General features: G+C 40.0%; 1 protein-coding gene across 5 annotated transcripts in view; it reads left to right on the forward strand.

Annotated features, from left to right (window-relative positions):
* The window catches only part of NLGN1 (neuroligin 1), a 323041-nt gene that overhangs the window by 99173 nt on the left and 196062 nt on the right, over positions 1-27806 (forward strand). For 3 of the 5 annotated variants that reach the window (XM_066193755.1, XM_066193754.1, XM_066193756.1), the window contains one exon: positions 21426-21485. The exons of the other annotated variants lie outside the window; for them this stretch is intronic. In XM_066193755.1, coding sequence (XP_066049852.1) covers positions 21426-21485 — 60 coding nt within the window. The remainder of the gene's footprint in view (positions 1-21425; positions 21486-27806) is intronic. 5 annotated transcript variants of the gene reach the window in all.

Genomic DNA, 27806 nt, shown 5'->3' on the forward strand with positions numbered 1-27806 from the left:
ACTGTCCCTAAAAGGATCAACGGCGATGCTGTCATTACCCCACACCTGAGCGAGGACTTTCGCTGTCTGGATGGGAAATTGGTTGCAGAAAACAACCAGGCAAGATCCTCCTTTAACACAGCTGTGAAGAAAAATCCCTTAATCATGATGGACTGGATAAATATAGAGCCAGGTTTGAGTTTTGCTGGTTTAGGAACAGCTACATTGTAATTGACTTTTATAAGCTCAATAGAGTGACAGGGAAATAAATAAGAGTTGCAGGAATTTACAGTTGCACTGTTTTATTTTTTTTTTTTTTGGTGACCAGTATTAGTGACCCATTAACATTTTGGATTCTATGAAAGCTTCAGCTCTCCCTTTTTGACAAAGATATTAAAAATCCATTGTAGCCATGCTGTGAAATCACCAGGAGTTACAGGAAAAAAGAAGAAGTAGATTTGATGGAGTTAAAGGAATAAACATTTATTTCTTAAAATAGATGTACTTTACAGTGACATATAAAAGCCCTCAAAAGATGCAAGGCACAGATATAACTTCCCTAGAACCTTGGAAAGGACTTTGAAAATCAGCTTAAAGGATAAGATTAAAAAAAACCAGAAAAGGAAATGACCATACAACTTTGGGATCCCCACAGGGAACTTTTGTTTGAAGATGATTTACCAACTCTAATGACGAATTGAAAGTTAATCGTCAATTGCCAGGATAAAGAGTTCTGAACTCTAATGATAAAGACCTGGATTTAATTCCCAATATCTTGATTCCTTTTCTTATCTGCCTGCGCGTACCCTTTCAGGGAACTGAGCAAACAATACTCTCATGCACTCTGGCAAGGGTAGTGTAACACTGCCTTAGATGGGACTTCAAAAGAGGCTGCAGCACACAGAGATTAGCCCGAGATTCCCCAAAGGGGGCAAGAAATTACAAAATACAGAATCGGAATCGTAAGCGTGGTGACATTTGGATTGATGTGGGACCAAAGCATGAAAATATAGGTACAAGAGTATTCTATTGACATAGTAAAATGGAATTGAAAGCAAATAGAGAAGCATTAAAATACTTTAAAATTTGAAATGGTTTTAAGGACACTGACAGACATTTGGAAAGGTTCAAGTGGAAAGAGAAGGAGAAAGAGTAGGAAGAATAATATTCAAATAACAGGAATATTATAGGAAGAATAATATTCAAAATTAGTGTCTCAGCTCATTATTAGGCCCTGTAGCAGAGGTTTGTCTTGCCTTTGTAGGATATGGGAAATAAAGGGGATATATTAACTACTTTTTTGGATCTATCCCCTATAACACATAGTTGTCAGAAAAGCTGGAGGTTTCACTTTATTTTTCTTCCCACTGTGGTGACAGGCAGAGAATCAAAAACATCGCAGTAGCTTTTTCTCAGCAAGCCTTGTAAAACACATTTCAGCCAGCTAGCAGGAAAAAAAAAACAACCCAAAAGTTCTCTTATCTTAGGTGCTACCAAAAGTGTATAAGTGACAACAGAGGAAGTTTTCCAGGACCAAAGCGTAGGAGGCCGAGGGCAAGTCTGAATGAGGGGGAGATTTCCTCTTTTGCAGTATCACCTGTGCCACATTTGCATTTAGATCCAGGTCTGTGTTTGCTCAGGTAGTTCTGTTTTCTGCAGAGAAATTTGTCTTGTCAGTTTAGCAGATATATTAAGCTTGAGATACGCTTTCTAGATCCTCCACAGGTTTCTCAAAATTAAATTCTGGAACTGGCATGTGAGACCACAGGTGCAAGAGGAGCACATGTGTGATGCCGTCCCCAGGGGAAGGCACATCCATGCCAGAGCCACCCTGTGAATTCCCTTGGCCAAAGAACCTGCAGCTCCAAGCAGGGTATGGCTGTGTTTTGTCACAGAATCTTAAAACATTTTGGGTTGGAAAGGACCTTGAAGGTCACCTTCCAGCAGACCAGGTTGCTCAGGGAGGAGCAGCACTCTGGAGTTTGCCCGTTGCACAGCAGCAGATGTTACCTGTGGAGGGCTGTGCAATGACTGCATCTACTGACAGAGAGTAAGGCGAGTCTGTGCTAGTGCCTGTGACTAAAACCAAGCACTGTTATGTTGTCTGAAGGGAGATGAAGCAGTAAAAGTAGCATTTGGATGTTTACCTTTTCAAAGAGTTCATAATTTTCCATTTGGGGAGTAGGAAAAGTAATACTTGGAATAACTCAGAATATTTCTATTGTCTAAAGAATCACCGAATTTAAGCCACACAGATGAAGGAAGCGATTAACAGCAGAGAAAAAAAGATAAAGGGCATCCACTTCCAGTGAATGTGAAAAACCTTAGTTTGCTCTGAGAATTTTTATAATGAAGAGGCTTAATTATGAGGCTTTGTAAGAAAGCATTTAGACTATTGTTTCTTCCTGAGGTCTGTCTTGTATTTCTTGGTTAATCATGAAGTTACTTTTCCCAAGGTCACCAAAAAATGCAGAAAATGTCAAAGCTTGGTGTAGATGACTGAAAAGAAATGTATTCACTGGTGTTTCTTGGAGGAAAGGACTTAGCAAAAACCAGAGTAAGAAAAATTATACTGCGTAGTAACACTGCTGTAATATTTTGGTGCAGGAAGGTAGAGGAAGGGATGAGGAACACTTTTCCCAGAAACAAAACTGTTAAAAACTGATCACTGATGACCTGAACACTTTTTTATTATTATTATTTATTTTTATTTTTTTTTAAACAAAATAGTGCAGAAATAAGCAACATATCATTAACCTTCTTAAGGTTTGGGGGTTTTCTGCAAGTCAGACAGATGGTGGATATAATGATCTCACTTTTCAGTGCTCAAAATGTGTGCAGGCTTGGTGAAGAGGAATGCACAGTGACGTGAGAAATTTTTAAACCACACTTTTATGTGGCCTCAAGCAAACCATTTCATCACTCACCTGTTTTCCATTCTCCAGATGGAAATGCAAAAAAACGTTGGTACCTCACAGGTGAGTTGTGTTGTAAAGTCATTCATTTCTAAGATATACTCTCGCACACAGGAGTGCTGTAAGAACAGTAATAAATACAAGAAATGTTGAAGCTAGAAAAGAATTGAGGCTCCAAAGGCAGGGAAAACAAGAGTGCTCAACTCACTTCTGTGCCTCTGAAAATTCCTCCAATGGCTCTAGCTCAGATCTCAGTAGTCCCTGAGTCCATATAACCCTATACATTGCATTTAGTATTAAATTTGCACAGTACTTGAATCTTTGACTTTATTTCCCCCTGCTCAGCCTTTAAATGCTGCCCAAAGCTTCTGTTTCTGACCACGCAGGGAGAATTATGCTTAAGTCACCTTGTGTTAAGCCTGGGTTCAGTACTTAGATATATTTCCCTCCTGCTATTCCACATATATCGTGTGGGGCCGGTATGTTCTGGGTAATCTCAAGCAGTTTACTGGCATACATGTTTATTTTCTCGTTTCGGTTACGGATCTGTTCAGTTTCCTGTTTTCTGAACCCTAGAAATTAATTTTAGCGTAGTTGTATCACGTCTTGCATCCCCAGAACCTGACTCATTCCTGGTGCTGTCTGTTACACACTTGCAATCTTTGCATTGTGTAATCTGACAGTCAGAAGCAGCCACGTTACTCCCAGTGCTGCTCCATATGCGCTTATGAGGCCCAGGGGCCTGCCAGGTAATGTTAGATTTCCTATTCTCCTACGAAAGGCATGGCACCATACTGTTCTTTGAAATCCACACAGTGGGGTTTTTTTTTCTCTAACTTTGATATTGTGCATAGACTTAATACCAAGGCATTAATTGCACCAACATTTTTGATGAATTTATAATTCAAAATTCAAAATAATGGCTTGCAAAGGTCATAGCTCAATATTTTTAGGAAAAGGCTTTCAATCCCAAATGGAGTTAAATGCAGAATTTAAAATGCAACTTGCTCATTGCAATGCTGTGTTCACTGTGTTTACAGAGTCTATCAAATATGCGTGGGGTAATGGGTTCTCTTCTTTCAAATGTGGAATTTTCTCTTTTGCTGTGCTGCAGAAGAGCAGTGCAACTTTCATGACTTCCTGCCAGTATTTGTTCAAAGACCTGTGGTAGCAGTGGAGGGTTTTCCAGCGCGGTGAGGCTTGTATGGGTGGTTGGAACATTGGAACAGGATTCTTATTTGTCTTTCCAAGTCACCATAACACCTGGCAGAGCCGGGATTTCCTGAAGAGGGCAGAACATCTGCCTGCCATGGCAAATGGGCAGTGAAATCCTTGTTTCGCTTTGGGTTTTTTTTTTCACTTGCTGTATAATCACAGGACCACTTTGTCTATAATAATTTGAATTGTTGCAAATCCAGTCCGATTTTCAGTGCAGAAATCTCAAGGAATAGTGGCAATCTTCTTTTTAATATATGCTCCCTCCAAAGAAACAGCACAAAGCTGCCTGATGTACATTTCTCAGCTTTATTCCAAATCCCCTAATAAAACAAGGAGCATGAGTCCTACTCAGCTGCTCCAGTAACTCTCAGCCTCGAGGAGCTAAGAGTTTTACACTAAACCAAATTCTGTATAAAGGACATCCAGCCTTAGTCTTCCTCCTAACAAAGAGAATAGGAAAATCCCATTTTGACCGTACTCATCCTGCTGCTGGAATAACTGTTGGGAACAGGCAGCAAGCAGTCAATCCCTTTTCCTCTTGCAGACACCTCTAACCACTGCCTAGGGAAAGGATAAGCTATATCCAGTAGTACTCTTATTTCCATTTCTTCTTCCATCCTCCTCTTGTGACCTCTGTTAATCCCTTTCATCCTCCAAAGCCAAAGGAAACCTACATCTAAAGTTGCTCTTTATCCTTTAACTCTTCCAAAAATAAAATGCTGCAACAGCTTCTGAAAAATGCTTTTAATATATGCTTAAGTGCCTCTGATATTTCTGCAATGATCTCAGTCATCTGAGCACTGTGTGAACTACTTATTTTTAATAGCAAAGTACTGACCTAGGATTGTGGGGTGTGTTTCAGAAAACACAGCAAAACAGAAATTCATCCTTTTACAAAAGGCTACCAAAGGCTTATGAGCCACATGATTTCCACTTCGCCTCGTAAAGTAGGGCATAACTGCGACTTGCTTTTGTAATGTGGCCTTGTACTGGCTTTCTGCCTTTTTCATTTTTAGAGAAGACTGTGTTTATATTTGTTTGGGGGCATTTTACATAATCAGGGAGTCATGGATTACTGAAACGGATCTGGAGTTGTAAATGCAACTCCAGGGTTTCGATGCAAGGGCTCCTCGTCTCGCTGAGCGTCAGATTTAACACAAAATTTCCCTGATCCTTCTTCAGTACGTCTATCACTGTTGGTAACAAGTAAATAATCTTGTCGCACACTCCTAATGTTCATCCAATTGTGGTTTTATGGGTTTATTATTATTTTTTAAAAAATTGAAATATTCCTTAATATTTCAGAAGTCGCTGAAGTAACTGCAGTTTTTCTTTTACAGATGCTAATTAACCTTTTTGACTAACTTAAGTATCAGTAGGTGTGAGAATTTTTGATATGTCAAAAGTAATGGTTATTTTATTCTTATGAGTTTGCCCACTGGAAGAGCTTGCTATGCTATCAGACCACAGAAAGAAGAAAGGGGAAATGATTTTATATAGCTTAAAATATTAACTCACTTTTGCTAGCACGTCCTAAAGTTTAATTAGCTCTTTAGGATTTTTTTCCTAGGTTGCCTAGCACTCTGCTGCTCTGCAGTGGCTTAATCTCTGTTTCTGCAAAGCATTTAAGAAAAAAAAAATGTGGTTAAGGTATAATTTTACAACTTTACATTTCGTTTTTAGAGAGGTCTACATAGGGCTTTAGGCACCATAATATATCACTATTAACCTAACTGAAAAGCACCAGCATTGATAAAATAATTAAAAGGACTCAGCTGGCAACTCTCTACAGAAGATTTCCTTTCCTTTCCGTCCTTTTCCTCAAAGAACATTTTAAGGCTTCTCTCAGTTGTCTTCTCTGAAGTGTTTTCAGGAGATCCTGTTCATGTAAGCAGGATGAAGCCAATGATGCTCGCAGGAGTTACCTGTGTATTTAAAGCTGCTCAAATGCTTATGTCTTAAATGTTTTGCCACACTATTACTGTAGCCTTGATTTCCCATCTGTACAACCTGCCTTAGGTACACGAGGTGATTTTCATTTCCTTATTCCACTTTCTTTGAGAAACTGCTCAAAAAAATGCCTCCTTTGAGCCTGTGTTGTACTCTTTTGAAAAGTTTGTTTTCTTTATAAATTGAAGACCAAAAAAAAAAAATCAAGTTTTAAAACAGCTTGATGGGTTATGGTGGTAATAAAACATACTTTCTCTTAATTTTCAACAGTTCAGACTTTTATATTAGCAAATAAGAAAGTATGTGATCATTATGGCATAATGTTCAGAGTTCTGCCTAGTGCCTTTTTAGGAGCTGAGATTTGCCTCTGATTACAATCTCAAGTTCTTTTTCTATTCATTAGAGCTATTAGTCACCCAATTAGTCACCTGATTATCTTAAATTAATGCTATCAATAGATATGTTTTCAGATTTGAGTTTGAAACGTTGTATTTCTGGCGACGCGCTGCGATAATTATTCAAATGTCTTTGTTAGATGGAGGATGACTTGATGCAAAGTGCCCTCCTTTTCCTTCCTTGCACTAAAAGCAGGGAAATCCAAAGGTTTTTGATTCTACCAGAATTGTTCTGCACGATTTTCTTCACCACCGTTTGAAAGGGAAACCCGATTGACTTGTCCTACCAGGCAGTGATTTAAGCAATCTCTGTTGTTCACTGCCCAATCATGAGGAGGAATTTCTTCACAGAAAGGGATGGGCTGCCCAGGGACGTGGTGGAACCACTGTCCCTGGACGTTTGAGGAAAGACTGGGCATGGATTCAGAGCCATGGTCTGACAGGGTGGTTTTCAGTCAAAGGTTGGACTCGACCATCTCAGAGGTCTTTCCACCTGAATCATTTCCGTGATTCTGTCCTGATCACATGCAGTCACGTCCATGCACTTTTTCCTCCTCGTTCTGCCCGCCCTTGCCTGCCCCCCGTGTTTCCTCCTGACACAGAACCAGGTAAACAAACGCAGGTTTACAGGAACCAGAGGAGAGAGAGCAGACTGTGCTGCAGGATGCCCCGGCCATTCCCATCACTCAGAGCCAGGCAAGTGCCTGCGGTGCCTGCTTTAATGGAGCTGCTCTTTCATCTGCAGCAGGGGCTGTCCCCTGCCATGCCATGGCTTTTCTGTTCTACAGAATGTTAGATTGGGAAAATCTGTTACATTCAGTATTTGCCCCCTTAGACAAAGTCTTATTTCTGTGCTTCATCAACCAAAATCATGAAAGCAGTAAGGAAGATGGAGCTGTTAACGTTGGTGTCCATTCTTCTTCTGGGAAGATATTTGTGTTTTAAGAATGATTTCTATGTCGTACAGCTTACTAGCCTAAGAAACTTGGATACATATTTACAGACATTCATTGTGACTCATCAAGTAAATCACACTCATTTTCCAAATTAGTACTGTATGCCTATCAAATATGTACTTTCCAGACAGCTGTGGTCCATTAAATATATCATTTTCTTCTTAAGAAAATTAAAATTCAAAGTTGAAATGAAACTTTGGGGAAAATTTTTAGCAAAATGAAACTGGGACATTTTTTCAAGTGAGAAATTTTATTAGGAGGATATGAAAGGACAGGTTATCTCAGCCTGAACAAGTGGGTGTAACAAGACAGATGTAAATGTGACCTCTTGCTGCCAAAGTGATAGAGGTTTCCAGATATTTTGTTTTCCCTTCACAGGTAATGTTATTTTTACTTTGAAGGATGATGGGAGGGGAGGATCTTTATTTCAAGCTTGAAACCCAAAATAGACTCTGCAGTTTAATATTTGACATAATAGATATGACAGATGCAACTAGTTGGAAGACTTTAAATGTTCTGTGAATTTTGCATATGACACACACAGATTTGAATCACCCATCTGTGCTTTCAATGACGTGCACTAATTGCTCAAAACAATAGAATATCAGACTATTATATAGGTGTGATGCTACACAGTGCACTCATTTTAATGAGAGTTTATATTCAGTTCTTCCTGTCTGCGTGAAATGAACCCCACAGAAAAAATTACCCATGAACCAACTAATTTTATGATACTGTAGAATTGATTGCGGCAAGAAATGAAGTAAAACAGAATTTCCTGTGAAGGATGTGCACTCCTCACCACCCATTGCTGTCTGGTTCCCATTTCTGGAAACTGGTGGTGGGATTTCGTGGGATTGTCGTGTGGCTGTGACTGCAAACCACAACCACTCACAGCAGTTTGAGGAGGGGTGGTGCAGTTGTGCCCCAGTGTTGGAGGTGCCAGCAGCTGGAGGGATCTGCAGGGAGTGTTTGTGATGTGGGATGTGTTGTCTACAAGGTCTGTGGCTGTTAAAGTCTCCTACCAATGTGGTTTCTTGCTTACTTAGCTCGCGTTTGGGGAGCTACATTTAGTGTTCATGGTCTGTGTCACAGTAGTGGTGCCTTAAGCTTCAGCTTTCATGTTTTTCGGACTCTGTGCTGCCCAGGGGTGCAGTTCTGAGCCTCACATTCGGTGTCACTCAGCTCTGCACACAGCAGGGAGACAAAAAACAAATCCTTCTCCTGCTGAAGACCGAGGACAATTTCCAGGCCCAACAGCACAAACAAGGGTGGGCTGAAGGGACGAACAGGAGGGATGGGACCTCACAACCCGAAGCTGTAACTGGACAATTAAACCCCAAGAGGCAAATGGACCAAAACTTATAAAAATGTAAGCTCTTGTGACCGGTCAGCCATTTGGTGACCATTCTTTGTCCGCCCTGAGTGTGGCCCTGTCCTGCCCAAGGTGTTTCCCGGAGGCCTTTCAACAAACACCTGCTTTATTCACTAGCTCTGTCCAGTCTCTGTTTCAGGTCAGCCCTCCCAAGGCACCAGTTTCTGGTGACCAGGAAGGGACAGAGAGTCATCTGGAAAGAAGCCATCAGTTGAACTCATGAAGTGCCAGTGCATCCTGCTCACAGCGTGACATAAATTTCATTGTTCATCAGTGGTTCCAGTGGAAGGCCCAGGCTCAGAAAACAAAGGATGCACTGACACTGCTGAGAATGATGGATTTCGTTGCAGCATTTGTTAGGTTCTTTGAGTGGCTGTAAGCCAGTTCTTGTGGCGTGTGTCTCAGCTCTTACCAGAGTTACAGCCATCCGTGGAATCTGGGGTTCTGTGGATGTTATTCAGAGTAGAGGAGGTCAAGCTCAGGTGAGATCTGCGCTAATGTCAATCACTCATCTGTTTTTGGGAAGCAGCCTTGCAAGGAAGGGTTACAGCTGGAAATCTGCCAAAGCTGCTCTTCCACTGCTGCCATGTAATGGGTTGGGATGGAGCTGGAGGGTGAAGTGAGCAGGGAAGGAGAGTGGCCAGGGAAGAGCCCTGAAACTTGTGGGAGAGCAGTTCCGAGCTGAGGACATGGCCCAGCTCAGCATGCAAGCGCTGGAACCTCGTCCAAACCCACAGTGAAACATCGCTGTATATAAAAATGCTTTTCATTTACAAACAACACTAATTGCAGAGTTCATTTATTGCTTTACATTGAAATATAAAACAACTCTACTTTTTCACACTTTCTGACAATACAAAACTACTAAATTTCTTCTGTTAAATGGACCATTTCATTTGTGTTTGTCCATTTCTACAAGCCATGTAGAAGCAGACAAAATTCTCCATCTATTCTACAAACCTTTCAAGACGAAGAGACTTACTAAATGTTGTTGACCAGTAATGCTGGCTGGTGTGCAGGAAACAAGGTTTAACCAATAAAAAGACAAGTAAACACAGTCTATTATTTATTTTGGGGGAGCTGATATCAGTAAAATGTTCTTTTCTTCTTGTTGTTGTTTTCGAATATTCTGTTTGTATCTAGTATTTCTCCAGCAGATATTCACAAACTGTGCACAGAAAATCCCAGGAGAAAGAGAATTATTTTTTAATTCTCACTTTGGCAAAAAAATGTAGAAGTCATCTATGCCCACTTATATTTCTAAAACTTTCTCCTACATTTAAATCACAGTGTTAATATACACTCAGTGCATGTGTATCTCTGAAGGCATGAGTTAAAAGCTCTCAGAAACAATTGAAGTTAATTGGATTGTTCCCATTTGTCTACATTAAATACCCTGCATTTACAGTTCAGTTAATAATCCCTTAGCTAAAGAGCTGGAATGAATCTGTCTAACGCTGCCAAACGTTATTGAATCCACAATGCTAACAAACTAACTAATTGTACAGAAAAACTGTACATTTTAAATTCTGCCTCCTACTATGGGAACTACTCATTCCTGCTGTGGCAGTGGAAATGAGAACCAAGATAGCTTTTGCTTAGGGACCCAACAGCACAGACAATCTTTGCTGCCCCACAGGAGCAGGCCATCACTGTCTGTTACAGGAATAATCTTCACTGCCCTCAGTGCTTTTGGTAGTTTGATAGTCTAAAGTACAGTCCTGGTGCCAGTAGTTTGCTGTGCTTGCTGCAGGCATTCATTGTGCTCAGGAGGATGGAGCTTGGATACTGTGATATTTTATTCACTAACTTTGGTCAACTTGGGAAGAGATCATAAGGACTGTTTGCTCAAATAGTCTCAAAAATACACCTCACAGATTTTTTTTAATTTTTTTTTTTTCATTCTGAACAGAAGATGCCATTGGCCACACTAAACAAAGCAACTTAAACAATTATCACGAATGAGTTAAAGTGGTTATAAAGTAACTGCTCTGTGTGTAGTCCTTGCAAAATGCCCTGTTTAATTTAGCTAACCAAAAGGACCCGTGCATGAAACCTTGGACCTTCATTATAATTTAGTAGTGCATACTCTTTATTTAACTGATCAATATTTGTTAGGGATAAGAAAGTATATTTCACCCCGCTAGTCAGTATGAAACCCCTGGTAACTGTGTCCGTACCGTGATCCTAAGCAAGCTGACTTCCAGAAGGAAAATAAACAAAAATAGAAGCGAGAGTACCTTTTGTCCAATGCTGAGAATGTTGTGCCTTTATCTGCTCTGCGTTTTGTTGCTTTCCTTCAGAGAGCAGGGTTATTGTCAGCAGACAAAGAATTAGAAATGTCACACTGTCCCAAACCTGTCAACTCTCACCTAAGTGGCTGTTGTGAAAATGGAAGCAAGGGCTACTCTGACATTTTGCTCTTAAATTTGCTATGCTTTTTGTAAATAATATATTGTAGTTCTAGACTTGACATTTTTTAGATCTGTTTCATTTTGATGATCATTTTCTATTCACCAGCTTCTGTGTTAAGATACTCAATTATTTAAAAGGAAGCATGAAGGGAAAGTTTCTACCAGAAGGGTTTGGAGCCTTCTGCCCATACAGGAGTCGACAGTAGCTGTGTAAATATGTGGTCCCAAGTATCACTGCCTGTCTGGGAGTTCTGCTAGATTAGAAGTGATGTGCTGATTTCCTTTCATGCTCCATTCAGTATAAGGAATTTTTTTTTTCTATTCTTTTGGGAATCCTTAATATAACATGCAGAGCAAGTCAACTGTACTTTCAAAACAGGTACCTTGCTAACACTGAAAACATGTCAAAATGAAAATGATTTTTCTTATGACAAGTATTTGATCCCACTAATCTTCAAGTGCTGGCTGTGCTGTTCTGGTTTTGCGACTGCTCCATTGCTGAGATGTTTTGAGATTTCCTGCCTAAAGTTATGCTCTTCTAAAAATACAGAATGTAAATATGAGAAGTGGGGCCAGGCACTTTCCTTCTGACAGCCTTTTATGTAAATGCTGTCCCCTCAGCTCTCCCATCGCCGTTTCTCAGAGCTGTGCACTTTGATTCTGTCAAAAGGTTTGGTAATGAGAGCAGATATAATTATGTTTCTAAAAGCTGGTGACCACAGACCAAATTAAATGGTCTTAAAGGATGCTCTGAAAGCTTCAAATAGCGGAGAAACATTTGACTTGAGGTATCTTTATTCTTTCTAAGATCCGAGTTAATGGAAAGACTGTAGTTCTGAACACCAGGTTATTAGTATCAGTATTAATTTCTTCAATATGTTTTTCTTCCAGTATTACTCAGAGCTTCAAAAGTGTAGGAAGAAGTCCCTGTGTTAAAAAGGCACATAGGAGAGCCTGCTTGTCTATATGTGTACACACATATTTGTGTAGCCATATTTAACTGAAAGAAAATCCTCCACCTCCACCTTTCGGGAAGAAACTGGGTGAATGTTTTTTCAGAGAATTTGAACATGACTATACATGCAAACATTGAAAATATATCAGTGTTCTTTCTGCCCTTGAGATCACAGAAGACCAACAAGGAACAGCCCTGGGACTTAGTGCCAGCATCAGCTTTAGATTGGGAGGTTCTGGCCCATGCTGGAGTCAAGCCTTGACATTCAACAATGGGAGGGTGCAGTTCTGCCCAGTTTAACCTGCGGGGAATTACTCAGAATCCACGGCCTCCACCTTGGTTTCTTGCTATAGAATCACATTTTCTTTATGCTGCTCAAAATGTGGCAAGAAATGCAGTGATTCAGAGTTAGCACAAGGACATTGAGAGGGTGATCAATAAGAGCTGTACCTCTAGACTCCCTGCCCCTCTGTCCACTGAGCACTTGAGAGGACAGGGTTGGATTACAGCCAGCTGTACAAAATGAGTTTTTTCTCCCCCTTGCCACTTTTCTGAAGGAATTCAGCTTTGTGAGCTGGAGTCATTTTACTGATAGTAGCTCAATGAGAAAATGGAGAAAATGAGACTTGCATATCATTTCCGATGACTGTGGTGCAAGGCTGTGAGTTTCTCTCACATTGTAAAACACTGCACAGGTTGCAGTGAGTTACACAGTGCTCTGAGCATGTGCCTTGAAACCAGATGACATGGAGTGTGTTGGGAAGAGGGGTGGGAGAACTTATTCCATTCCAAGCTCTATATGAAAATATTATGCGCAATTAACTTCATTTTCTCTGCAATGTTCAATTACATGGTTACATGAAGACCAATTTTGCTCTGCCATTTGGGCTGTGAAACTGGGCCTTGAGAGAGCTGGACTGTATGCTCAGCTGTGCCATAAACAAACCCATATAGCTGCTGTAACACCAGCCCCTGCAGTTAGCAGAATTGGTCAGGAAGAAGGTTTTTCCAGCAGCCAGGGTTGTCCCTAGCAAAGGAAATTACTTGTGCAGGAATCTCAAAGTGATCTCACTTTTGAGACTGCTGTTCTGGGACATTTTCTTGGCAGAGAGGAAGGTTTGGGAACAAGATTAGAAAAATTTATTTATCGAGTTGCTGTTTTGGGCTGAGAACAGAAGGCAACAATGAAATAAAAGTGAAATCATATTTTTTAATGTTGTTTTTGTATATAAGTCAAGAGACAGTAGAGAATGCTTTTTCATAGTGTAGCTTATTGTTGTAGATGACCCACCCTAGCTGTCTTAATCAAGATAACACAAATTCCCCCAAAAAGTAGAAAAAAAAAAGAGAACAAACTTTACCAGTTCCCCTAAATTGACGGTATTGTTTTTCAGCTGTGTCTTTCTATGTCCTTATGTAAAGGATGCACTCACTGCATCCTGACTTGCACTTATTACAACAATGCTATAGAGATCTTCAAGGGAAAGTGAAGATTAGTATTGATATGCTAATACATTTGTAAATCTTCCTCTGGGAACCAAATATTTTGGATCTTAAAAATACAGGTCTTTAGTTCTATCGCATGAGCTAAATATGATCAATTTTTATAAGCTTGTAGTCTAAACCATGTTCATATCTTCTTTAAAATTAGGAAGCAATTTGATTATGAGAGCTGTGGAAAAGGAATGCAGAATTTTATTTGCATGTACACGGACTACGAAGCAATGCATTTATAAAAAGAGGATTTAATTTCATTGCAGAGCTTTGGTAGTATGTTCAAGAGATTGAAATTCTATTTGTTGATTAGGTTTATCCACAGAATAACTGAGGGAAGTTAGGAATTTGGGATGCTCCTGTCTGTTTATCGCTTACTCCTGAGCTGACCTCCTGGCCCAGATGCAAAAAGAGCAGTTCTGTTAATGGCAGTGAATCTATCTTCATATTATTGGATTTAGCCTGTTGACTTCAGAGATCTTACTCAGCAGCTTAAAGTTAAGCATGTCCATGAGTCTTCATTAGGATCTGGGTTGTGGTCATTACCTGGAGAGAGACAGAACTGAATCATGACCTCAAAGCTCAGGTGGTGGCACAGCCATGTAGTGCTGCAGTCAATTCCTTACGGCACTGTGTCGCCCTGGACTGTGGGTGTCTGTAAAACAACATGAATTATTCATGCAGATAGAATGGTAAAAGCTGCGTGAACTTGTGACACGGGCACGTGAGCTGGCACTGGGGTCACAAACGCTGGTGTTAATGCCAATATAACGGCTTACAACTTCCATTTTTCACATGTCTTACACACCCATCCCTCATCTCTGGAGCCCTCCAGCTGCAGTGTTCCTGGCTAAAGGAACTTCAAAGGGCTTTCCTTCCCTGGGCCAGCCTCGGCCGGCCCAGTCTTGGTCCCTTTGAAACGTTCTTTTCCTCATGTCTCTTTCTGATGGGTGGGACACCCACTCCTTTATCCTGAGTGTCTGTTCCATCCCTTACTTCCACTGGGGGAAAAAAAAAAAGTGAATAAATCTCACTCCTCTTTCCCCTCTCTGGCATATTTTTTTCCCGCTGGCTAGAGCCAAAGCTGGAGTGTCTCAGAAATCAGGACGTGTGGGCTAACTCCCAGGATTTTGGCTCTTCCATTGAGTAGCTTCTCCCCTGTCCTAGATCCACCCTAGACACGAGCTGTGCGCTCCCCCCAAGTCTGTCCGGATTAGCAGGCAGCTCACCCAGGATATCTCCAGGGCTGACCTTGTCCCCTGTGCGGATGTGCCTCTCTCACCCACCCACCTGCACTGACCCTGCCTGCTTTCCCTGGGACGCTGCATGAATCCATGCAAGGCATGCCATGGAACCAAAAGCCCCTAGAAATGGAATTGGATTTATGGAGTGACCTGTTTTGGAGGGAACGGGGTTTACCGAGGGCCTCTTCTCAGGACATGTGAACATAAAGTGCCTGTGCCTCTGAGAACACAGAGAATTTCGGGCTGTGTCTAAAACGGGAAGCGAAAGAGTGAAACTCTCCCTACATTCCCAGATTCTAATCTTATTTAAATTCACACATATCCAGCATGCAGTAATGAAACTCCTTCAGATTTAAGGGAAATCAAGATCCAGCCAGTGTGATTAATCTTGTGAATAAAAAGGTTTGGGATTAGATATTCTTTCTGTGTGACACTTCAGCAATATGCTGTTATAAAAGGCACAGCAGGAGTTAGTCTTGAAGTGTCAGAAGAGCTTCTTTAGTGACAAAGCATTTATACATGTAAATTTTCAAAGAAAGTTGGCAACCCTTTTGTGGGTTCAATTTGTACCTGTCACTCACTTGCAGATGCAAATTTGAGTTACTTGCAGCTCTAATTACGGAGCTTGATTGTCATCACAAATCAGGTAGTGAGATGTGAAACTACCGAGGTTTGTGCCATCATTTGTTGTTAAAACATGAATGCAAATGTTGCCATCAAAAAAGCAAAGTCGGCCAGGGCTTTGCCCTGCTGATAAGTATGAATATTACAAATAAGTGCAATATGGAAATAAAAGGAATTTAATCGGGGGGGGGGGGGGTGTGAATAACAAGGAGTGCATGTGTGATGAAATCAGGAGAGTAAAAAGGGAAATAAAAAAGAAATAAAAAGATTGTTTTGTCTGTTGCAGCAAAGTATGACAAAATGAGATATTTTCTTCATTGAAGTGTTTCTTAGACTCAGCTGCCTTTTGTGCTTTCCAAATTTATCTTTTCTAAGGAATCTAGTTCTTTTATTTTTTGCTGAGAGCTTTCTAATTTTCAAGTGAAAGATGACTTTATAAAATTATTCATCAGATAACTATTGTGCTGTAACTTTCTCTTCTGTCATTACATTTCTGTATATGCATATATAGAGGGAGTTATATTTCAATCTCAACATATAAGAATTGGATTTTTATTCACAGGAAATGTTGAGGTGTGAAGATTGTTAATTATAACCCTTCATTAATTTCTTTTAAATTAAAAACTGGAGATAGGTACAACATGTTATTGTGCCTCAGCTAACATCTGCTAGACAATGATAATTCAACGGAAGTTTTTTTGATTTTTTTCTTTAGTTGGAGAATTTGTTGCACAAAAAATGATGGTAGAAACAATAAAGAATTGATTATTTTGTATTTGGAACCAAAGTTAGGGTCTAAAAAGATGAGGTAATTTCACTTCACAAATTTTCAATGCTTAATTAAGAAATGGGCTAATGAAGAAGAGACAGCTGGTTGGGGGCACTTAGATAAGTTTGAAGATAAATACGTAATATCACAATCCACAGTGTCGCAACCCTCCTGGTGAATTTTTTCTGCAAGCATAATTTCAGCAGTCAGCCTCAGCCTTATCTCTTCCCCTTTCCATCAAGCAGACACCTTACCTCAAAGAATAATTATTGCTGTGGTGATTTCTAAATTACTGGATCCATGGAGCCTACTTAACCCGATGCAAAAGGTCCTTTTCTCTTCCCCACTCTCCTCATTACCGAAGGAGAACATTTTGGCCCCAACAATGGCTGTACACATCAGCCCTGATTTATTAGGTTTAGAGGATTTGCCCTGTTGTTTTACGGAATGGTGTCAACTTGCAGCATGACTCTATTTGATGATGAATAGCTTTCCCAGGCCAAAGAGCTAACGACATCCAGGGCTTCCATGCCTCCCACACTCCTGCGGTCCGAAAGGCCACGGATAATTTCTGCGGAATCCAGCCCATAAAGAGAGAATTTGTAATCAGCTTTAATGTATTTGGGAGCTAAAGTACCTTAGTCCTTCATCAAAGGGAATGATAAAAACCGGAATTAATATGGCTGGATTTAATTATTTCTGAGTGCATAATTACTCTTTGGCTAACTGGACGGGAGGTGTGTTATTTCTCTTATTCTGAGCAAAGGAAAAGCATCTGCAAGCACACCGTAGTCACTATCAAGATCTCAAAATGCACCACGTTAGCACTGATTGCAATACAAACAGAATAAATATTTGAATAATAATTTAAATAATGCAAGAACTATTTTTAAATTCAATGAGTATAGGCTGCGTTAGGAGTGCCTCCTGCACACAGAGTTTCTTTAGCTTTTGTGGTGAGACTATTCCTTGCCTTTAGGAAACATAAAATGTAGTAATCACTTTTTTCCCCTTTTTAAAGTGACTTAGGGGTCTAATTTCCCATTAGCATTAATGAGAGTTATGGGTATGCACCAACATGAGACTAAATGAGACTAAACCTTAGAGAGCCTTTTGGTAAGTAAATCATCTTTGCATCAGCATTTTGGAGGCTTTAGTATCCCTATTTTCCCCCCATTAGTTATAGTACCTGATTACTTTGTTGATATTTAATATTTATTGCATAAACTTTGGCTAAAATTTCGGCTGGCGCAGTAAGGCAGCATTATCTGTTTGAAGGTTTATGAGTTAAACACAGTAAAATCCTCTTTTTTTGTAATGGATGCCCATTTTTGAAAGTGAAATGCTCAAAAAGTAAGATTAATTGGGCCTTCAAAAAGGTAAAGAGAAGCCTACAGCAGAGCAACAGTGAAAAGTAACTGGGGACAAAAAACTTCTGGCAATCAGAGTTTTGTAAAATATTCCTTTTTGCTTCATTGGCTCATAGTCCATTATGTCTTGGTATTAATACTCTTAAAATTAGTTTCTGTTACCTGAAAAGAATATTAAAATGATGGAGGAACCCTAAAAAAGTCATATATTGAAAGAACAGTCAGTTCTAAAGAATAAACCTAGTTGAGGGATACATTTAATTTACAAAATCATAAATTATCTGTAGAATATTAATTGAAAGCTGCAGAAAATATTTAAAAATTATGCACCTACTAGGCAATTTTAGTTCCTATTTATTTTTACTAGAAAAGGCTATTGCTGCTGCATTTTGTAAGTTCTTGCCACAAGATTTTATTCTGTTTATCTGCTTGTGATTTCAGCGTGTTTTCCTGTGTGAGGACTCAAAACATCAATCTTTCTTTATGATCACCCCGACACAGCGAGGCTGTTAGAGTAATCAGTTATCTGGAGAATCAGAAGCAAAAGCCGTTTCTTACTGATTTTAGAATGAGAGCTAGTGCTGAAAAGGGGTGGAATTCTAATCCACAGCTTCTCTTAATACCTCTTTTGACGACTTCAGGAAGCGTCTCCAGCATCTGGAGATGAAACAGGCAGCACAGATCACAGCAGAGCTCTGCCTCCTCTCCGGGTACTCCAGGCTGAACCCCTTGATGCTGCCCTCTTAGACAGCCCTGTGCACACTGGGTCTTGAGCTGATGCTCCTTTTAGGGACTGCCCAGCAATTAAAACAATATAAATGAAGCTTCACAGCACCCCTCTGTGTGTTTAGATAAAATATGAGGAGGTTCATGCCCGCTACGTGAGGGCCAAACTCCGCTTTGGTTTCTTGGACTCAGAGCATTGTAGTTGGTGGAAGCAGGAAATTCTCTGAAGGTGTAATAAATGCTGTCCATTATATTTGCAGACTGGATTGAACTTGTTGGAGGAATGATCTCTCCTTCTGTTTCTCAGGCCCTGTGAGTGGTGCCTGGTGGCTGTGCCACGTGTCTCCACAGGGACGAGTCCCCCTGCTCGGGGGACGTGGCCAGCAGAGCCCTGCTATTGTGAAACAGATCTAGATTAAAAAACATGTTTAATTTATGGCAACTTAAAAATAGGTCAGCCCCTTTGCAAAAAGGAGTTGTCAAGCACTGGAACAGGCTGCCCAGGGAACTGGTTGAGTCACCATCCCTGGAGGTGTTTAGAAGATGTGTGAGTGTGGCTCCTGGGGACACAGCTTTGCGGTGGCCTTGGCGGTGCTGGGTTATTGCCTGGGCTCCATCTTAAGGCTCTTTTCCAACCTAAACTATTCTATGATTTTAAGGAAGGTGGTCTAATTTCTTTCGTTTTTAAAATGTTTTTCAGAGAACCTCAGAACTGTGTGAACATGAAAATTACCCAGGTTATTTTTAAAGCTAGCCCCAGTCAGCTGGGCCCCCACATTGTAATATCAGAAATGGCATGAGACCAGACATTTACATGGAGATGGTTGATGCACTTTGTAATTGAAGTAGAGATCTGGAACCCCGATCTACTCAAAATACCTGCCAAAGGCCAGCTATTAAAGAAAATGTAACACACATTGTCTTGGTTTCACGTAGAAAATAATTTGCCCATCTCTATGCAAGTTATTTGGAAAAATGAGTGTTTGTCCTTCCAGATGCCACTTTGTCCCTTTCTGGGGACTTTTAAAATTTAAAATGTAAGAAGCTATTAAGAACATATGTGTGTGTCTATAAATATATATATATATATATCTCCTTGCCTGTGTCTGGATCTCCATTCTGAAGTACACAGCTCTTAGCATTCTTAAATTCACTCTTCCTGATCTCTGTGCTGAAAACCCATCATGAAATTATTGTCATTCTTTGCATAGAGGGTTTTGTTTCCCCTGATTTTATTCGTTTAGAAGTGAAGTTGTTATGGTATGAGAATGCTGGCCAGAGAGATATTTCAATGTGTGTGTTTGGATCAGTGCACATTATCCGGGTACCAAATATTGCAAAGATTGTATCCAGGGCTTGTAGTAGGAAAAACTCACACCACCAAGGCTTGGCACTGAACAGAGGGATTGTTACGGTGTGGTTATGAAAATGCTGGAGTTTTATTTATGATGTATAATTCTAGTGTTCTGTATTTAGAATGAGTTAAAAACAGTACTCCTGACTGATGCAGGAATTAAGGTATTGAGCTTTGGTTTTCAATAATACGGTCCAGTTCCTACATTCACAGTTAAAGTCTCATGGTACTTCATGGGGTTTTTTTTTCTGTTTCTTAAATCCATGCACCTGGTAAAAACATTTTATGATTTTTCTTTTTTAAAAATGCATCACTTGAATACATGGTATTTTGCCTAAAAGTGACAAGTTTAATGCTGAATGACTAATATCCTGTAAAATAACAGAGAGCTTTTTAAATACAAATGTTTTAATACTCCACAGTGCTTAGATTTAATGCATGTCTCTTGCCTACATCTACCGCAAATATCAACACATACTGTTCATCTCTCTTTTTGTTGTTGTTTTTGTCTATTGCTATTTTATGCATGAGGAAGTTCTTGTTTTCTGCTCTGTGCTTGGCTGGCTTTTTCTTTTTTTGTTACTTAGCCCTGTGTTCGTACTGATTGCTTTTTCGCATGCAAATTACAGAATGTCATGGAAATGAGAGAGCTCTGAAAAAAAAAAAAAAAGGAAAGATAATGCTGAGTTCCAACTGTCTTTTGTTTGTGCCTAAGTGTGTAAAATATATGACGTGGAAATATTTTCAGAGTGGCCTTTGACTTTCCTTCTGGTGTATATTCATCTTGCTCAGTAAAGATGCGGGCATTTTTCCCATTGGAAAATATGACAAATCTATAAATAAGTTGTTAAGAATACGGGTGTTGGGCATAAAGGAATTTTGTCTCATCATCCTTTTACGGAGATAAGGAATTCTGAACCTGGATGCTTTGCCCAAGCTAAAATTTCAATTCAATACAACTTTTTGCATGAAACTCTGGCCCCATTGAAATCAATGGCAAAAGTCATTGTCTTCAGTTGGTCTAGGATTTCACTCTTGCTTCTGGTTTGCATATAGATTTTCATGTTTCTTTACAAATATCTCAGCAGGCAGTCAAAGGTTTCAAGGGTATCTTCAGTTCTATTTAAAAGAGAATGTGATGAATGTGTCAAATATTCCCCAAAATTAAACCTGTGCTTATCTTTATATAATGCATGAGCTCAAATGGTTGAATCTAGAAATGTGAATTGACATTTGACAGAAAATCTTGTTTAAACCAACTGTCAAGACTTTTATTAACCACCTTATTGCATCAAATGCAAGAGGTAATTTGGCAGTTCTTGTCTCCACTATTCCTAATAAAAGCTACAGGGAAAAAAACCAATTAAATGAAGTGGATAAATACAGTCCATGGCGGGGTATGCTTTTAGTAAACAAGCTTTGATTCTTCATTTAAAAACAATAAAGCACTGGGCACTCTCTGATTCTTGTGCTTGATGTTTCTAATAGCCATACCCCCCAGGGAAGGTTCTGCTGTAATGTTTGAAAAACTTAATGAAAAATGGGTTGTTATAAACTAAGATTTCCCTCCCCGCAAATGTTTTTCTTGAAACGTCCTTGGGAATTTAATATTCACTGTTTTTTTTCCTCAGTCTTGTATATTCTTGAATTGTCTTTTTTCCTCCATTTTCTCCGTTCTTAATCCTAGGTCCCCTTACAAAGAAACAGACAGATGATTTAGGTGATAATGACGGTGCTGAAGATGAAGGTATTTTTTGCCGCCAAACTGATTTGCATGACAAGGATCCCTGAAAATCTTTTTTCTCCCCTCTTTTTTTGACTTCTTGTCTTCTTTTGAAGAGTTTTTTTGTTTTTTTAATTCCCATTTTTGATGTGTTTTGTCTTCTTGCTTGTTGTTATACATATATATTTTTAATTTTTTAAAAGAAAGAATGTTGTTAAGTTCTACGTTTTGATACAAAACAGTAACAATATTTAAAAAGGAGGGGTTTTGTTTTCTTGAAATGGACTTTTGATATGTTGCATCCCACCTTTTGACTGAATTTTGTCCATACTATTTAAACTAACACTCTTTTAAAGTTTCTCTGTACACCTTTTTGCATGTTTTCTAACCCTATGTATTTCACCAAGTACAAAGATGTTTCTTTTTTTTTTTTCACTGACTGATCTCAGTTTGATAAACATAGAAAATGTTGTGTTTATACAAGGAAAAATTCAGAAAATTCTTTAAAAGTGTCTCTTAAGCAACTGAATTTCCCCAAATGCCAACCCATCTGCATTTATGCTGCCATGAAAAAATATAAATAAATTAAAGGCTACCCCACCTCCCTGCAGAAGGGAGGCAGCATTGCCTGTTGGTGAAGCTCTGTGGAGCTAAACTAAAATTAACAGAACCCAATCTCTTCTGTTTTCTGCAAGTACAAAGATGCTGGTCTGCCTGAGCTGACCCTTAGAAAACCCTATTTCCAAGTAAAATCAAAAGTTTGAAATGTCAAGCATATTATTCTGTTCATAAATTCTGTCTGTTGATCATGAAGCTATGCAGATTTGATATTTTTTCAGGGCTATGAAAATGGTAACAAGGGGCTCTTTTCCTGAGCACTCTCATCCCTTCAAGTAGATGTGCTTCAGAGTTCTGAATCTTAAACACACTCTTTGTATGGCTGATGGTCAACGAGTAAAACAAATTACCAGAGGACTGGTAGAGTTGCTTCTCTCTTAATATTTGGGGAGGGGCAGGGGGAAGTTGACCAGATACTGAGATGAAACTTAACTTGTAGACTGAGAGGCTCTTAATTAAAGTTGTTTTTCATCACACAGAACATCAACTACTTAACTTGAACAGAAGCACTCAGGCTTTTCGGAAAAGATTAAGGAAGGCAAATTTGAACATTTAACTTCCCACCCAATAACTGAACAGGGATTTTGTCACAGTTTTATGACTGATTTATGATCCTCTACTGGATCTGTATGTTAAGCATACGAATGAAAGCCCACCAGCTGGGCCAAAATTTGCAAGATTTGATGATTTTGATAAATTGAAAATCTCCTTTGAAAGCTCTCCTGTGGTGGTTTAAGCCAGCGGGCAGCTGAACAGCACAGAGCCAGTCACTTGCTCCTCCCTGGGGGAGAGAACTGGGGAAGCAAATATAAAAGTAAAATTATTAATTGAGATAAAGACAATTTAATATGACAGAAGTGAAATGAAACAGTTTTTTATCACAATAATCATGATTAAAAAAAACCAAAACAAAACAAACGAGGATATGGCAAATGTGGAGCACAGAGCAATTGTGCCTGGCAGCTCCTGAGCAGTGACCCCCAGGTTCCACGCTGAGCATGGTGCCATAGGACACGGAATATCTGGAATATCCCTTTGGCCTGTTGGGCTCAGCTGTCCTGGCTCTGTCCCCTCCTAACCTCTCCTGCCCCTCCAGCTTATTGCTGGCGTGGTGAGGAGCTGAAAAGTCCTTGCCTTCGTGTGAGCACCGCTCAGCAGCAACTGAAGCATCAGTGGGTTATCAACATTGTTCTCACCCTAAGCGCACAAATTAACTCCCAGCTGAAATCAGGCCATGTGTTATTCAGAGCTAATGATGACAATTCAGGTCCTCCTGGCTTTATGAAGTCAGGATATTTTTGCACGAGTCCATGACAGAATATTGCAAGGGAAATTCTTATGAAATCTGAAAGAACTGTGACAGTGAATTAGCCATGACAAAATTTACCCTGTCTTGTTTTACCAATATGTTTTAAGAAACCATTTAAATTTGGGCTATTCACCCAGTGGGCCTTAATAGCTCTCCTAAATTGCTGTACAATTGCCAAGACAGATGCTGATGATACCGGGTTTGTTGAGTCCTTCTCTGCTTAGGCAGACTTACAAGAGACTCCTCAGTTTACTGAAATTCAGCAGAGAGTGGTTGCTGTCAGAAAATGCTTTAGTAGGTGAGCTCAGAGGAGGGATCTCAGTCTGCTGAGAACAAGTGTCCATGTCAGGGAAAACCTGTCTCCCTCTCTGACAATTGCAGGAGGAAGAAGAAGGGCTGTAAGAACACAGCAGTCAAACTAGAGGGGAAGAAGCACATTTACAGCACTAATAAATCTCTGTAATTTATAGGACTGGGATTAATTTTCTCTGGTGTACAAGTGACAGTTTTGTTCTCCTTTCCGTGCCCATAGAAGAGTGAAGGCAGTAATTAGACTTTTACTGCTTCCGAGAGGCACAGAGAGACAGGGAAAATCTAAATTTTTATGATCGCTAGACGGTCAAGACTGCTGGGATGTCTGCTGGGTTGAGAGAAGAGCCCTGTCTGCTGAGACCCTGCATTTCCCAGAGGATCAGACGTCCTGCATTTTTGTGAACCTGCTCTTCTGTATTAAAACTCTAGCACTAGTTGCATGTGCAGAGCTGGAGCGTTCACAAACTTAGTGAACTCAGTGTTTGGGTATGAGTAGCAGGAAAGACAGGGGCCAAGCAAAAGGTCACTTTAGCTGACTAGTTTTCTGCTAACCTGTCCTTCAGAGCCTTCACTTTCTGTAGTCTGGCAGATTTTAGGCAGTGTAAAATCCTTCAAACAAATAGCTGCGGAAAAAATAAAATAAATGCTAAACTGAATGAATGACAAAATCGGAGCATTAGAGAGACTGGGCTGTACATGTTGCAAAACAACTGTTATCAGATATCCATAGACCCCATGTTATATAAACAATCCCCAGTGATTTCTAAAATGCCCAGGATGGTCTCTACATCAAAAAAAATCCATAGATCTCATGTCTATTTGTGTAGATACATTGGATTGTATCTTTCAGAAGAAAGATCTTCCATAGCAGCTTCTTGCAGCAAATATCTGGAGAGCATTTTGTGTTGTGCCACTCAAATATCTGAGTTTGATTAGAGGATTTCATTTTAAAGCACTGTTCAATAATCCCACTGCCATCAGCTGCTGCATGCCACTGCCACAGTATTGTGGTCCAAACCTTGCCAGCCCAAGCACTGGAGTCAGTAATCAAATTTGGATCTCTGGTATGTGCTGCAACCAGTAGACCAGACTTAATTAGATCATTTTTCATTTTTGTTTTCAAAAGACCCAAAGGCAGTAGTGCACATTACCAGCTAATGATCTGCAAATTTGCTGTTTAAAAAATGAAGGTGTTTTCAAATTCTATGAGTGTGAAAAGTCAGAAGTAATACAAATGCCTTTTTTCCCCAGTCTGGATGCATTCTTTCTGTTTAACCCTTCCATTTCTACATTTCTAATGCTTACCTGTTTTCAGTAAATATTGACCGACTTGAGCAGGCACCAAAAACAAGAGTGGCAAAAGCACTCGCAACCAGTGAGCACTGGGGCTTTCCCTCTTTATTGCTGTGGTGGATTTGCCCATTTGCTGACCTGCAGGTATGCAATATCTAGTGTAGATGCAAGATTTCCCTTCAAATTGCTCAGCAGCTACACAAAGTGCACCTTCCCCAGTCCGGAAGCAAGGCTTAGTTTTCAAGGGTTAAATATTTTAATCTTATTGCCTTAGTCTTAATTTTGGTCAGGTAATAACTTTAGTTTGGCCATAGCAAAAATCAGTGACTCTTATGCACCCTTAGTTCATAAGATCCACTAAAATCCTGAGCATGACCTAAAACATGGCAACACAAATCCTTACCCAGCCAACGTACTCTGCGATCAGAACTGGACTTGTAAGTCGTTAGTGTTGCATGAAATATCCATGAAGGATTTCTCACAAATGAATTCTCATCCGCTGCTCTATCACACACACATTGCCTGGCACATCGATCTGTCAATCCTAAATCCTTATTTAGTCCCCAGTGCTCTTTGAGCATCTCTCAGTTTTTAACATATTCAGCCTCCCAGCGTCCCTCTGCAATACAGGAATGCTGCTGTACCATTTTTAGAAGGGAGGAATACAGATGCTAAGTCTGAGGAATGCAGACACCATGTCTGCTGCTGAGAGTACACGCCTCAGAAGCGGGGTCTGCACTGCAGTTGATGGATGCTTCTGCTCTTCCCTCCTCCCTCCCAATTTCTCCTGTGGAAAAGGAGACAGATTAGGAACAGATGTTGCTGTTTGCTCACAGGCTGTAACTGTGATGATTCTGATCATTTAGTCTGGTGCTCTGTCTTGTATGGGCTATTGGACTTCATTGACAGAAGGAAGTTCTTGGTCCAGAGCATGTTTTAAATCAAAAAAAGCCAAAAATCCACTCAATTTTTAAGTTGCTAATGATGCAGAGTTCATCTGCAAATCCCTTCTTGTGCTTAACAGACTGCAGTGCCGCTGGTGCGAAGGAGCACTCTCCAGAGTTGAGGCTCTCCAAAGCCCCTATCACCCATTGGTACTAATACACGCTGGGATGCCAAGTCTGGCATTTCATCTACCTTCAGCTGTCATGGTAAGAAAGAGGGGGAGCAAAACCCTTTCTGCCTGGCACTGGTTGCACAATTTGGACTTGGGAGAGCAGCAGACAGCAGAACACATTTGTCTGCCCTGCAAAGCAACCACGTGCTCCAGCCTTAATTTATTGCCTTTAATGAGAGCCAGCCAGGCTGGGGTAGCGCAGATCTGACCACTTTGGGTGAGCCTGCTGACTGATGCACACAGCCAGACTCGTGGTTCCTGCTCCTCCTGTCACCCATCCATGTTAGCTCCGTGATTTCCCCTCCAAAGCACAGCTTCCAGTGCCACTTGCACATTAAATTGTGCTGATTGTATTTTCCCTTTACACACAGACACAGTTCAAATTGTGTCAAATTTTTGTGGTGATGTTATTAATACTTGAAAACATGCATGATAAAATTCTGACAGACCTTTAATTTAAGTACCTCTTTAGGGCTTCATTTTACTTTCAGCACTGCCAAGCATTGCTCGTACAGTGGAGAGTCTGTCAGCTTTTGCATTTCTAACCATCATCCTTTAATAATTTAAAATGACTGCCTACCTGGCTATTGAGGTCCTACTCTAATGGGAATCTGCTCCAGATGTTTACCTGTAAAAGCTTTGGCCTTTTTCATGCTAGGATAACATTCATACAGTCCTCCATCAGGATCTCAAATAATTTTCAGGTAGAGGTAGTTTAGGGTTTGAGAGTGCACAAAATGATCCCCTGGTTTGACAGGTAGGAAAACAAACAAAGGGAGAGAATTCTATTTGTCTGAAGCCTGATGGATGCAGGCTGTACTCTAAAAGAGAAAACATATCTGAAACTCCTCACAGAAGCTCAATAGTTACTTTAATAGTCTCAGGGCATCTAGTTTATGTCTCGTTTTAAAAACGTGGCATTAATGGATGTTTACATATCAAGACTAAGTGCACTAATTTATTAAATGGTAATGCATCTATAAGGCATCTGATGGATTTGAACTGAAAGGACAAATGCTGTTAAAAGGCTTTAAAATTATTAAGAGTAGCAATGACTGGTACCGTGCTCCAGTTAAATATTTTCTACAAAAGCTTATGGAAGAGTCACACACATGTGCACACATCCATCTAATATTCTATGGAGGGCACACACAGGTTCTGCTCCAACCAATCTAAAAGCTTTCCACTGTTCTAGTGCTGTTTCATCTTCAAAACCCAAGATTGACTTACCAAGCTGTCACAAGTTTTTGTGCCGTCTAGAAAAGCAATGCTTGTGACATCAGTGCTAAACTAATGATCTCTTTGTGTGACGTTGTCTCCAGGTAGGCTTTTCTTCCTTTCCCATTTTGGTTGTTCCCTGCAAATAACGCTTGTTAAGTCACGTGGCCAATTCACAGCAGTTTGGAATGACTGAATCTATAATTATGTTTTCTTATATATGACAATTGTGACTGAGATTCACAGTCAGACCTGGTCCCCTGTTGTGTAATGTAACAAACATAGAATGAAAGTCAGCCGTATTCCTGAATTTTCTGTAACATAATTAAGAAGAGACATAAAAAGTCGATGCAGCAAACATTAGAAAGGTACAGGAGAGAAGCGATAATAGAAACAATTACAAGAAAGTAATGTATATGTAATATAAATAAGGTTAATTCTTTGCTGTACAGTAAGATCTACTTCAATGTTTTAGGAA

Source organism: Chamaea fasciata, unplaced genomic scaffold (genome assembly GCF_029207755.1).
Source record: "Chamaea fasciata isolate MVZ Bird 193981 ecotype frontalis unplaced genomic scaffold, bChaFas1.0.hap1 SCAF_11, whole genome shotgun sequence".
Lineage (NCBI taxonomy): Eukaryota > Metazoa > Chordata > Aves > Passeriformes > Sylviidae > Chamaea > Chamaea fasciata.